General features: G+C 42.6%; 1 protein-coding gene across 3 annotated transcripts in view; it reads right to left on the bottom strand.

Moving 5' to 3' along the window:
- Positions 1-14,312, bottom strand: part of tle2b (TLE family member 2, transcriptional corepressor b) — a 76,751-nt gene that overhangs the window by 9,726 nt on the left and 52,713 nt on the right. Inside the window, exons 6-14 of one of the 3 annotated variants that reach the window (XM_084920479.1) lie at positions 13,493-13,567; positions 11,132-11,312; positions 9,771-9,787; positions 7,674-7,814; positions 5,791-5,844; positions 2,179-2,346; positions 1,638-1,797; positions 872-1,041; positions 308-384 (exon numbers count right to left, since the gene is read on the bottom strand). In XM_084920479.1, coding sequence (XP_084776605.1) covers positions 308-384; positions 872-1,041; positions 1,638-1,797; positions 2,179-2,346; positions 5,791-5,844; positions 7,674-7,814; positions 9,771-9,787; positions 11,132-11,312; positions 13,493-13,567 — 1,043 coding nt within the window. The remainder of the gene's footprint in view (positions 1-307; positions 385-871; positions 1,042-1,637; positions 1,798-2,178; positions 2,347-5,790; positions 5,845-7,673; positions 7,815-9,770; positions 9,788-11,131; positions 11,313-13,492; positions 13,568-14,312) is intronic. The other 2 variants (XM_084920481.1, XM_084920480.1) reach the window with 2 other exon arrangements.

Genomic DNA, 14,312 nt, shown 5'->3' with positions numbered 1-14,312 from the left:
ATATTTGAAGTATGTTCCTGTTGTGTTGTTGTCCTTTTCTGCTGTTCTATAAGCACCATCAGCTAAAAATAAGATTAAAAATGTAACTGCTGCATTCAATTATACAGCACATCCATGCAAAATAAATACAATACTAATGCTATTACATGTGCCTCAAAACTGTAGATGGTTTTAATTGCAAAACAGAAAAAGACTCAGCTTCAGATAAAATTTGCAGCACATTGAATCATTATATTTTATCTCTCTTCACGCTTGAGCATCGTCTAATCTGGGCTTGTTTTAGTGCGCGATAGAAGCTCTGACTTACGGCTTGCCACCAGAGGAACCAGGGAGAGAGGAGGGCAGCCCCGGGGCCCTTAGGTGAGACCGAGAGTCATACGCCACCTGGTGGAAAGTAAAGCGTGAACAAAAAAGTGACAGACTGGCAAAGGCTACCTTAAAGATTCAGAATGATTTCCAGAAAGATTATCATCCAAAGGTGCAAGAAGCTATCCAGTAGAATCTATTTTCCAAATAAATAAAAATAGTTGCAATTTAAAGCGATTAGAAGGGACGAATTTATTCTTCTACATCAGACTTTAACTGGACTCTTTCAGCTCCTTCTTGTTCACCCACGTTTCCTGATATGTAACATAGATGCAATCCATCAAGGCAAGACTCTTTGTAGTAAAGTTTCTCTTCTCTATGACTGTAGCACTATATGAAAGTGAATTTGAGAATGTAAATGTGACAGCTTCGAGTATATAATGAATGCAGTTGATAGCGCAGAAGTGATTCATCAAGTTTTTGAACAGTGCTACAAAAGTCAAAAGTTTGCATCTGAACAATAAATCAGAGCTTGACAGAGAAGATAAATTTGGCCTTTACACACCATGGGGCTTCTGGAGTACGCGCTGGCCGCGGCGCTGATTTGCGGGGAGAGAGTCAGAGCCCCTCCGAAGCCTCCTGGGCTGGCCAGCTCCCCATTCAGTCCTGCGTGGGACACCACGCCAAAATGAGCCGGGTATGAACCGGGGGGCACAGACATGGGACTGCGGAGAGCTGGGGAGGGAGGGAAAGAGGAAGGAGGAATTGAAGGATGGGATGAAGGGAAGAACAATGCACAGTATACAAGCACAGACACAGTCACAGAGGGACTGAGAAGAATGGAAAATGTTTCTTTGCACTAAACTTTGTTTATACACCGAGTTTGACACCAGACCAAGAAGCGCTCAAATCCACACTGTATCCACATTATTAAGTATATCAACTTTGCTTTGATCATATTAAGCAAATTTGCAACAAAACTGTAGAGTAAGCAAGATTATTCAGTATATAAGTATAAACAAATGTGGAAATGAAAAAAGTGGGATAAGAGGTTAAAATGCATGAAGGGCAGAGGTCAGCTGGGTACAAAGCCTGAATTAAAAGATTGATTTGACCCAATTAGTTGTATGAAAAAGACCTGCAGTAAAGCAGCTCAGTTTGAAAGTCAAGGGCAGTGGTACTGTGATGATCTGTACAATTTACAAATATTAAAAAACAGTGTCACCATAGCTTTGTATCAGAGAGGGCCTTTATCTACAGAGAAATTATAATAACCAGTTATTTTAGATTTAAATTACAGCAGGCTTGTCAGTCAGTCAGGAGAGTCTCACCAAGGGGATCTGCACTGGTTGCTGCTTTGCTGACTAGGCGAAGGCAGGAGGTGCTCGGACCAGGAGCCCCTGGGGCCCCTGGTGTTCCTGGGGTAAGGGCCTCACGGTGGGATGGGGACGGGGTGCCAGACTTAGACAACGGGGACTGGGACTTATCCATCTGCAGAGATGTCAAACAATAAAAAAGAAAGTGGGAAAAAAGGAACATGGCCGATCCGTTGCAGTAATGCAAACTGCATTTCGTTGCCCTGTACCTGTGCATGTGCAATGACAATAAAGTTGAATTTTTTTTTTAACCTCCAGAATGACACTGCTTAAACATTCTCGGTGTGAAAAAAACCCAAAACTTTTGTTTTGTATCAGAGCCATTTAGTGTGCATAAATTAGTAATGTATGAGCTTTTTTATAACCCCAGAGCAAAACAATATGATAGCATAATATACACCAGCCTAAGGGTAAAAAGTGAAGAGCTGGAAATGTTAAAAATTACACTGCTTTGTAAGCAAAGTAGGGATTTTTACAGCAACTCTGTTTATCTTACCTGTCCAGGGTCCTTGGCTTTCCCTGTGGTTGGGCTGCGGGGGTTTGGCGTGGACGGTGCCTCTCCTGTGCTCGAGGACCCTGGAAGCTCTTTCCTCAGAGTGGGGGCCCGGTCTAACCCATTCCCATGGGGTGAGTGAGGAGGGCTGCCTGCGGGAGAGTTAGGCTCCTGAGCGACAAAGAGAGGTGAGAAAATATTTAATGTTCTACATGAGTATAAAAAAGATCTTATTTCTGATCACACAATGCTTTCTTTGTTCTCTTTCTATCCTGATCTTCAAAGCGCTGCCTTCTTCCACTGTGGCATATTGTCTTTCAAGATGTGACCTTCGTCCTCATTTCTGCAGTTCTTCTATAACAATTTTACCAATATATGTATACATGTCTTTTTGAAGCCAACGTGCACGTGTGAAAAAGTGCTCTGAATGATAGTTGAGTGTCATAGTTGCATTAAAAGATACTCCGAGGAGTCGGCCGGGCGGTTTATCTTTAAAAATTACGTTGAATTTTAAGCCTTTCTTTTTGACAGTGAAACATCTCAGTGAATCAGAAGTGCACATCGTTAACCAAAGAGGCGAGCTGAGGCCTCATACACACAGCCCTACAGATCAGTCGGTCAGCCAAAAGGCCACCAGGAAAAAAGAAAAGGAAAAATCTCCCAAACAAACAAAAATCTCCCAAACTTCTGTCACTCCAGAACCGTACCGGGACCGAACAGACTGGAAGAACAGAGCAATCTTTAACCAAGTCAATTCCAGGATCAACTTCTTAGTACTTAACAATTAATAATGCTAAAAGATGATAAGTAGCACAGATGACAGGATGCTTCTTGACAGCAGGCCAACAATAGTGCCAGTAAAATATTTTTGCTGGGGTACCTGGGGCTTCGTTAACGCTGTCGCTCTTAGTGACAGCTTCAAGCTTCGTCTTGACCTTTATTTCAAGTTTTATTTAATTACTACAGTTACCATTACTTCTAAAAGACAAATGTGTGTTTTCCTGAGATAGCAGATCCTCATCTGCACTTAACTTACTTCTCATTTTTAAGTAGCCTAATGAAGCCAACAGCAACTCTGTTGTCACTGAGTTTATTTGGATTGTAAAGGGAGAGAGAGCTCAGGAAACACCACATGAAGCAGCAGAGGTTGTCGGTGTTGCTGATGCAGTAGTGTGTGGACCTGGAGATAATGTTGCTGTTACGGATGCTTTCATCACTGGCTGGAGCTACTGTTGAGCCAGCATTGCCTCCCCCAGAGCAAAGTGCTGGTGTCAGCACTTCTCTCTGGGTCACAGTGATCAGCACAGACGTTTTAGTGCTTACACACACACACACGCACACACAAGCACAAATAACATCCTCTACTCCAAGCCACAGACACACACACACATATTCATCTGCTAATTGCAGGCAAACACGTACTCACAAGCTTACATGTATGTTTAAACCTATGCATGTAGGTTGTCTCTCTAGCATACAGAGGCACACACACACACACACACACACACACACACACACACACACACACACACACACACACACACACACACACACACACTTCCCTCCCCTTTTTCTTCCATTACCCACTTTTGTCAATTTTTTTCTCCTCTATGCTTTTGTACCAGTTTCCAAATCACACAAGAGGCTGGTTCTGCTTTTGTGTGCAATATCAAAATACAGAAGGCTTTAGATGAAACATATTTTGGTACACTGCGTGAAGTATTTAAAGAACTAAAATATTCCAGGGGCATAAACGGCTTTGCATATATTAAATGAAGCCGACTGCAGTTATCTAATGAGAGGAAGGAGGTGGAAAGAAGTGGAGCGGGGTAAGAAGAGTGGAAAAGAATGAGTGAGAGAAAAGTGGAGAGATGGAAGAACAGAAGCTACAGGATGCAAATGTACATAGAGGAGGTAAAGGAGAAGAAATAGGTGAATACCGCGTATGTGTGTGTGTGTGTGTCTACGGACTTGGTTCACGAGAAGAAAGCATAAACAGTGGCAGCTGATAATGAGCTTACATAGGAGCTCTTCCTATTTACAAGGAAACTGCAGCAGAAAGCTGAACTAGCTACATACCTGCTGACTCGTTTTACATTTCACAGATGCACCACACACACACACACGCATGCACAAACACACACACACCAAGGTTACTCCAGATGGACAATATCTTTTTAAAGCAAGCAAACAAGAATCACTGAAACGCAAAGATGTTTAGACTTTGCCAAATTTTAAATTTTTTCTTATGAAAATGCAAAAAAATTCTGATGTTTCAAAGGTAAAACGTAAAATGAATATCTTGGTGAACATGTTTTACAACACAACAACTACTTTTAAATAAAAGGATTACTCTATTAGTCTGAACAAAGTAATAACTGGAGTGCAACATTTTAATCAAATGATAATAAACAAATTAAACCAAAAATAATGAAATAATCAAGTCAAATTAATATTAATAATATGAAGTCTTTCTTATTCCTTGGCCAATTATGCTGTTAATGATATATATATATATATATATATATATACACACACACACACAGGGTTATGAGGAGGTGGCAGTAGGCTCCCTGAGCAACACTGGTCCTTCCAATGTTGGACTCATGCTTTATTCACGTGTGGCTGCACCTCTGTGTCACAGAGCTTGTGTTGGATAAAGAATGCTTTCAATGACCCTTAAACAGCAAAATATTTTGAAGAAAATATAAAAAATTATAAAAAAAAATTGAATTTCGTTTCTCTGAGATGTTTAATTAGATTTGACTATTAACAAATGTTAAGTACTTGTTGCACAGAGCTCAGTCTGTATTTTCCTGATAGGTCACTCACAAATTAGACTGAACTTCTATTAATAAGAAACCAGTGGTCTTTCAGAGTTTGGTCGCTGTGTGCGCTCTACCAGTATTGACTGGCAAGAAAGCGAAAGAAAAAATTCTGTAAATCCCGTATAATGAACTGTCATCCACCACCATGCATTCATTAATATTACCAATTAAAGATATTTTCTTCATTACTGTGAAGCTGGCTCTTTTGACTGAAAGAGTGTTACCTCTTGTGATACAGAACATTTCCTTTTAGTTCAATTTTTGGCCTCTGCTAACTTGTGAAAGAGATTTCGGACTCTAGCCGCTAAATTCAGAAGCCAGCCGCTAACTTTTGCTGTTTGCCATTTGGTAATGAGCAGGTCTTATGTTTTATTCAGTGTGACCCAAAATGAGTGATAGAGGCCATAAACTGAGAAGCAATGTGTTTGCCAAAGTCCCGGCAGAGAGCCGTTTTCCCCACAGACAATAAATCTTTCTGCGACCACAGCTATTGCCCCCTGGTGGCCTTTAAAAATAATGCAGCTCTATCTGGCTTCTATATTGAAACCCAGAATCTATATCCATCTTATATACAGCCTATGAAGATGAACATGAAGGGAAAAAAAATTAGCAGACAATTTTCTAAAAAGCTCCACAGAGTGGAGGTGGAAAAGCAGAGTCAAGTGACAATTCTCCGTGGATTCATCACTACAAGCAACCTCTTTTACATATATGCGTTCGTGAAAACCTGCTGATAACAGCCACATCAAGGTGCTGTCAAAATCATTTAGAAAGACTGGCGTCTCACCTCATTGGAGACATCCACTACAAGATTGTCTTCGCTCTTGTCTCCATCGCTGTCCTGAGGAGCAAAGAAGATAGAAGAAAGGGGAAAACATGATTTTTCAAGATCCATTAAGATAAAACAGCTTTTTTTCCTCCTCAGTCACCAGCACAGAGATACAATATGCTGCGTGTGTACATGGAGAAGTTAAATAATAAAGACACACAAGTGCGCACACAGATCGATATATCAATATCACTGGCTGCTCTTTGCTTCCTTTCGATCTCTGTCCACCGTCCATGCAACATTTAACACAGAGATATTGTATATCATATATTCTCACCAAACATCCCCCTGTACAAAGATTTTTTGATCTCAGTCATACGCACACACACACAGCACATTTTTTCCCCTCTTCGTCTAGCCATCTCTCCATCTCTCTCTCCTTTTTTTTTCTGGGGTGAGAACGATGGCACTTAGTCACCATGGCAACAGCGCTTTGATGTGATCATGGCCTGATATTCCTATTGACATCAGTGTGGAGTGACATCAGTGCCTTATTATGCAGAGCCAAAACAGGACAATGTCTACAACCTCCTTCCTGGAACAAAAACCAAAAACACACACACAAAAAAAACAGCAAGAGATGAAGTGAGAGAGACAGTGTGGAAATGATGGTGAGGAGGGACGAGAAAAAAGTTCAAGGGGGGAAAAAAAAGGGCAGAAAATAATACAGATGGAATAAAAATGAAAAGGAAACAAGAAGTAGAGCGTGGAGCGTGAGCGAAAAAGCAAGAGGAACTGAGAAACAGCGGTAAAGAGACAGAAAGATATAGAATAGGAAAAGGCAAACAGAGAGAAATGGGAGGCGTAATTCGGCTCGACAGACAGAAAGAGAGGAAAAACATTCAGAAAGTGGAAGCTCTCTGTGCTTGTTCTCTTTCTGAACTAATGGGAAGATTTGGACTGTTGCTGCTGATGCCAAACTGACTTAGCTGGAGGCCGTCTTGCACAGACAGACTCCCGGTGTCAATCAATCCTCCAGACTGCAAACACACAGCCATCTAATTCATTACAGCTATCTGCCTTGGCCATCTCTCTTCTGGCATTACATCGCCTCTGGCTGCTTGCTCTTCCCCACTGGACCCATCCAAACCAAACACGACTCTAATTGGCCACGGGCCCCCGACCCCCGGGTGGCCCGTAATGTCATAGGCAATGTCATACAGACACACACAACCACACAGACACACATCAGACAGACATCTTTGGTTGATATAAAGAACAAAAGTTGTTAGTTTACATGTAACTTTTATGATTCCTCCCGTTGGTTGTTACCTCCGCTGCTGCATTTTATTTTTCTCAGTGGCATCGTTTCAGGCTCAGATTATAAGCACAAAGTCACATAACACACTTCCTGTCACCAAGGTTGAAAATTCCCACTGCAACATGCTTGGATTGGGTCCGAGATTGTGTCCACACCCCTGTCCAACTCCAGGCCTCGAGGGCCGGTGTCCTGCAGGTTTAAGATACCACCCTGGGTCAACACGCCTGAATCAAATAATTCGTTCATTACCCATGTTGAGGAGGTAATTTAAGCATTTAAATCAGCTGTGTTGCTGGACACTGGCTCTTGAGGCCTGGAGTTGGACACCCCTGGTGTAGGACATCTGAATCTGGGTCACTGCAATTTTTTTAAGAACATCAAGACTATATATACATTTTTTTTTAATTTTATGTCGATATGCTTTTTGTGAAGAAATTCTGAAAGAATGGAAAAGAATCCTCCCAAAAAACACTTGGATTCAGTTCTGTATCTGATCTGAGATTCACCACCTACGCAGCCCCCTCCGGCCTCACTACTGAACCAACCCTTAATCACATTGGTGAAGGTAACAAACACATACGTAAGAATGTGGCGGGAGAGACTCTTTGTCATCACAGCGCCTTCTCTTGGCCTCAGCTCCTCCCTGCGAGGAGGCGTAACCTCCTGATGGGCCTTGGCGCTCTTCATTTGGCTGGCTGTCTGTGGATGACACCGACTTACTCTGGGGAAAAAGAAAAGACAGGAACACAATCAAAAGTATGAACGCGTGAACACGACCTCACAGCAAAAGCACAGGTAATGACCGCCCAGGGCATGACACGCAGATTCACGTCACACTCGCAAATGATCAAACACAGCAAAGTAAACACGTGGAGATACAGTGGATGGAAAAACAGACATTAAAAGCACACAAAACACACACACACACACACACAGAAAAACACAAGCACAGGTTAAGACACAGTCATAGCGGCGCACAGGCCAGCCTATAAAGCTAATTACTGCTCTCCCTCGACACAGAAGTCTTCATGTAAAATATGAGTCTCATTATTGGCCAATAAAGCTGTGCAGGTATATTTACAAGCCTTTCCTGGTGCTCAGCACTCTGAAAATCTGATCAAAGCATTGTGTTGTTTTAGGACTGGGGCAAGGGCCGGAGGTTCAGCGAGGGCCACTTGTCATTCTCTGTCCCCCCGTGGGGAGGACAAGAACAGCGAGGGTTTAACACACGAGTGAGTCACACAGGAAGGAGCCCACGGGAACGGCAGGAAGGAGCACAACACACGAGAGAAGAGGCTACACAATGGACCTCAGTGCAGCTCCGCAAATTTCCCTCGTGTCATTCTTTTCCGCCTTTTTTCTCCTCCTCTGTTCACTTCCTCTCGCTGTCCCTTTTTTCCCCTCCATTTCAAATTCAAACTTGTTTTTGCCAGTGTGGGGCTCTCTGATAAATGTCAATTGATATGAGTCCTCCTCCTCCTCCCTTTCTTCCCCAAATGCGGTAATGCTTGGCTAAGTTCAGCAGAAACCTCTGCTCATGAGAGAAATATTTTCTTGGTGCTTAACAATCGGCATTGTGCTCGCAGTTAAATTATGCTAAGGTTTTCACTGCAGAAAGAGCGAGGGAAAGTAAAGTCAGCAGCGGCCCTAAATCATTTTTATTTCACAATAAAGCTAGAACAAAGACTTGTTGCTATTTTTAACAACACCCCACCGCTGCCAGCACATTGTCCCCTCCACCCAGTTTCAAGTTTCTTCTCTTTAGTTTCTTTTTCAGTTTTCACACAAATAATTCCTGCTGCTTCTGATGGAAAAACTCCAACAGGTCAGTGCTGTAGTTTTTGAAACATGTTGCATCCACCATGCATCCATTCATGTTTCCTATGTTCTGCTGTTAATAAAACATCTTTTTCAGATTTGGATATCAACACATTCTGTTTTTATTTCCATTCTGCACAACAGCCCAACTTTTTTTGGAACCGGGCTGGTAAACTGATCATTTTTGCTCTTAGAGCAACATGTGTTCAAACATTACATTACTTCCTGCAGGCTAGAAACTCCATAAGCCTTTGAACTGTTCATCCATTCATGGTGAACAGCATTTTGATTTTCTGGTGCAGCGATTTCACTTCATGGTGACGACGGCTCTTTTGCACATTAGGTTTAATATTAACTAAGGATAGTTTCGACTCTGAAGCATCTAATCGCTGTTGGATCTGCTGTTCAGGAATATTTGGTGATTCACGGCCAGTATTTAGCGGTTTTACTTGCATTTCTTATTTTGGGGTATTTTGGGCAGCATTTAACATTAACTCAGATATAATCCTTCCTCGTGTTCTGTATATGTTGTCGATTACCCAAATATTTGTGGCGCTGATAAAGAAACAGTCCATTAACTCAGTTCGTAGGCTCCTCTAGATACCAGTCGAATGCGGCGAGCTCAGACATTAGTATACTGTAGAAAACCTTGAGAAGCTCAAGGTTGATGGTGATGAGCTGCTATTGTGCCGGTGTTGAGCAGTGCTACTCCTGGCTGAGCTCCAGCAAAACACTGCCTTTTTTAGAGGCCACTTTGCGGCGCGTCTCCATTTCCCTCAGTTTATCACGCGCGTGCACACGGTGAAACGTGGGCGTACAAAACACTTACATCAAGGTACACACATGCAACACTACTCACCCTGCTGGGCGCTCCTTCTGGGTTGGGGCAGAGAAAGGGAAGGAAAGAAAACCGAGCAGAGAAAAGAAGAGAGCGATGAAGAAGGGAAAATGGGGAGAAGAGAGAAAGTTTGACGTCAGTGCCGATAACAACAACAACAGTCCCCAGTCAGCCAAGGTTAGGCTGAACTACGACGACTTCTGTCTAATAAAGATACAAACCCACTATTGTGCCCGACTCCAGCCTCCTCTATCCTCTCTATCTTTCCCTCTCTCTCTTCTCCAAGCAGACAAAGCTCGCTGTCTTCCCCTGCTGCCATCAACGCTCACCATCTTTTCCCTCATTCTTCGTCTCATATGTAAGAACAGAAACACACACAGCTGCAGACATGCATAAGCTCTTACACAGATGCTTAACGTGACAATACGAACACAGTGATCTCTTTATCTTTCCCCCGTTTCTGTTCTCACCGATTCCTTCCATTTTTCTTTCTAGCTCTCAGTTTATTCATGAGAAAGTCTCTCTTGGCTCGCTGCCGGAAAAACTGCACAAAGATAAGATATTCTATCGGGGTGAAAGGAAGTTCATAGGGAGAGAGCATTTCTCCTGCATTTACAGAAACGCCATGAATACATCTGGTCATGGTAAGACAGCAATCGAAACAGGAAAGTTCAAACTGAGTCCAAAAGGTGAGTTCCTGGACAAATTACAAAGCAGCTGCCTGTCAGAGATGATGTATAGTGCTGCTTTGCATTTTTGACTACATTTTGTGTGGTTAAAAATGATAAAAAATGATCTTTTTCTTATTCTGCAGCTGTCACGAGTTACTATCCGCCGATTCTAGGATGACAAATGAAGCCAATTAAAGACAAAAATCAGAAATGCAAATGTTGGAAAACAGACATTTTAGGAAGCAAAAAATCATCTCTGCGCGTTTGATATTCGATAGGTGCACGCGCCGTTTTGCCCTCAGCCTTTCCCTCAGCCTCACATGTACGGAACTAGCTGACCAAATCTGCTCAAAATGTTCAATACTGTCATTGATTTTATCATCGATCAAGCACTTTGTGTAAACCTGAAACAAAAACAAGTACACTGATTCTCACTGTGGAACAACCGTGGTACACTTCAGGGCTGGAGGGATTTTTAGGGGTAAAAACGTCCACATTGAGAAACAAAATGTTCTGATGAGTGTGAGTGCAAGTAAAGGCAGTCGGTTTCAATAGTAGAAAAGACTAACGCTGCTCAAAGTCACAGAGGAGACAAAAGTCTTTTATTCTAGCTGTTCACTCAGAAAATCCTCATGACAAATACTCTACCAAAACACATAATCCTGGTTTTACAGTCAAAACTGAGAACGAAGAGGCTAAACGCTTCTTTACCTCTGAGATGTTCAGGGTCCAGGTGGTTGCGCTCATCTTTGGAGGCAAGGTGGGCTGAGACCCCCAAAGCCCCCGTCAGTGCCAGCAGTCCTGAGCCCCCTGCGCCCAGAGACAGCCCTGATGGGTGTGGCGTCAGGGGGATGCCAGGGGCGTGGTGAGACAGGTGCTGGAGCTGCTGCTGCTGTGGCCACAGGGAAAGAAAGTAGCGGGGAGGTAAGGAGTAAGGGGAGGGAGGGTGAGATACAAGAGAGTGTGTGGTTAGAAAAGACAAGGTAAAGAAGAAAAGGGAATGAAAAACAGGAGAAGTGAAGTGAGGGGGAAGGCAGTGTTGTGGTTGGAAAAAAGAATTGAGGAAAAACATGAGAAAGGGAGAAGGCGAATTAAATAAAACACACATGGAGAGCCCAACGGTGAAGAAGGATGTTAAGATGAAGGTGGACAGGATGTGGATGTGAAAGTGATTAGAGGATTAACAGGTGAAAGGATGGAGACCAAGGATGGGAAAGAGGACAAGGAAAGAAAGGAAGATTGAAATTGAATGATCATGATACACCCAGAAAGCAAAGGCAGTTGAGAATGAAACCAAGAAGTGAATAGAAGAACCAGAGTTTTTTTTTTAAGAGTGAGATATCGAGGCAATGGGATTTATTATAAAGGAGAAGAAAAAGGTAGAAAAGGGGCCATGGGAAAACACAGGGATGAAAATGTTTGAGTCACAGAGCAAATGATGAGCAGAAACAGAAGGAAATAACATAGGAAGCAATGAAAAGTGAAGGAGAATTACATGAACAGGGGAAAGAGTAAATGAGAGCAGGAAGAAAGGGAAGGAAAGTGTGCAGCAGGGAGAATAAAAGGTAAGAGAAAAAAAATGATGGGAGAGAAGAAATGAGGACACGGCCGATGTAAGATGGAGAGAACGATAAAAGATTGTGGGGAAAATCCAGAAAGAAAATGACGAAGGCAAGAAAAAAGAGAGATGGAGGAAAATGAGAAAAATGAGGAGAGAGAGAGGAAAGCAAAGGAGCAGCTACAGATAAAGAAAGGCTATTATCCTGAGGGGAGCATTATGATGTGTTTTTGTGTGCTGTTTTGTCAAGCCGGTGTATTAGACACACATACACACACAAAAGCACACACCTTAGAGAAAGCAGTGTTTGTAGTGCTGGGAGGAACAAAGGGCCTTAAGTAGACAGTAATGTGATCAGTGCTCTGACAAGCTGTGGAAAGCCCCATCTACTACAGCACTCAGGAGCATCACTGTGTCTCTCTGTGCGTACATATATATGTATATACAGACAAGCAGATCATATGCACAATATGAGCATTGGTAAAGTTCTAGAATTGATGATTCAGGTAACTCATTATTTAGTTGTGTCAAATCTTCAGATTAATAAACCATTCCTGTTCAAATTTGACCTCTTCTACTTGCTGACCTTCCGCTCACATGATCAACATTTGCCAAATGGTCTCACTGTGCACGTAGCTCTGCAAGTAAGATGGCAGCAATGAAAGCCTTTATGTTTTGGAAGTATCCACATTATTTTAAGTTTGTGGGTGAAAATGGCAGGAAGATCACAGGGAAATGCAAACTGTGCCCAGGTGTAAAGTGTCTGTCAGCTGCGAAAAGCTCCCCCTTCAAATTTGAGGAAGCACCTGCGAGCTAAACATAGCTCCACAACAGTGGTGGAGAAGAGGAGGAGAACGATGCTGGCGCCACAGCTCCCACACGTTAACGGCGAGCGTTTAGTTTGGTTTAAGCTGCCGCTGCAATGAAAAATAACGAGGGCATCGCCGGTTAGATGCGACCAATATCATCTCACGGTGAAATGAGGAAACGTACATATATGTGCAATGGGGCACATGCATACTCAGGACAATATAGCCAAATGTGCAAGGGCGTGCTTTTGGTGATGCAAAAATACTCTGATAAGTCTAATAAGTTAGTATTCAAAGTATTGTGAATCAGCTTTTTGGGTGACCACCTGATGTTGCTCAAGAGGAAGCAAACAGCAGGATCACTGCAAAAGAAAAGAATGACTGTGTTGCAGTGGAGTCCAAGTCCAGACCTCAACCTGATCGAAATGCTGATACGGGACCTTAAGAGAGCTGTGCATAAACAGATGCCCGCAAATCTCAATGAGGTGAAGTGAAGTTGTAAAGAAGGGGGGGGGCCAAACTTTCTCCATAAGGATGTGAGAGAAATGGAAAGTTACTGCTGTTAAAGGTGGTTCTGCAAGCTACTGAATCATTTTCACAGGACTGCTCATCACAGACGTTTGTACTTATAGACATTAAGAATGAATAATAATTTAATTCCCATCATTCTTAGTTCCTCTGTGTTGATGAATCAAGGTGACTCACCCCGATGATGGCGTTGAGTTCAGCCATAGTGACCTGCTTGGCCCTCTCCACAGCTTGGACCACCTGTTGCTGGTGCTACACATACACATAAAGGGAGAAAGTGAAAGAAAGACATATTACAGTGCATAATCATCCACTGTGTGTACTGGGATATATACTGTAAGCATAATGTAATGTAGAGTATATTGCATGTACACTCAGTAATGACACAACGGGGACTTTTACATTAAACAAGCTAGAGAAACGCTGCTGCCTCCATCCAAAGCCGGTACAGGTAGTGCAAATAAGACAGTCTGGATGGGGCAACCATGCATTCACACAACACAAACACTGAGAGAACGTCACAAAAAACAGAAGCGCACACACTGTAGCCAGACACGTACAGAGATACGTGCGCATTCACACACACTGAGAGCAAGGCTAACGAAAATCTCAGCTCTGTTTGAACAAAATCCCAATGTAATCAGTCGCACAAACTCAAACATACATGTGTGTGCCGCTGTTGCACACCTACACACAGAATACACACAGTGTCAATATTGATCAAACTGACAAAGCTGTGACCTTGCTGTCTCCAGGTAGCGCACTCAATGTACACTCACACTTGGAGACAAAAAAAGGAGGGTGTCTGCAGGTTTGTATTTACACAATGTACACACCTGCACAAAAAACCCTCCACGCACACACAAATGTACAGTAAAAATCACAGTGACGCAGTAGAATTAAACTATAAAAATGGTTTCCTCTCATTTAATCTGTTTTGTTGTCTCGCCCAAAGTCAGAGCAACAATGTAACAATATATCATCAATAATTCTGCCC

The sequence above is a fragment of the Perissodus microlepis genome, chromosome 23 (genome assembly GCF_051167445.1).
Source record: "Perissodus microlepis isolate ML-2025 ecotype Zambia chromosome 23, ASM5116744v1, whole genome shotgun sequence".
In the NCBI taxonomy this organism is placed as follows: domain Eukaryota; kingdom Metazoa; phylum Chordata; class Actinopteri; order Cichliformes; family Cichlidae; genus Perissodus; species Perissodus microlepis.
This window is presented reverse-complemented; position numbering and strand designations above follow the sequence as displayed.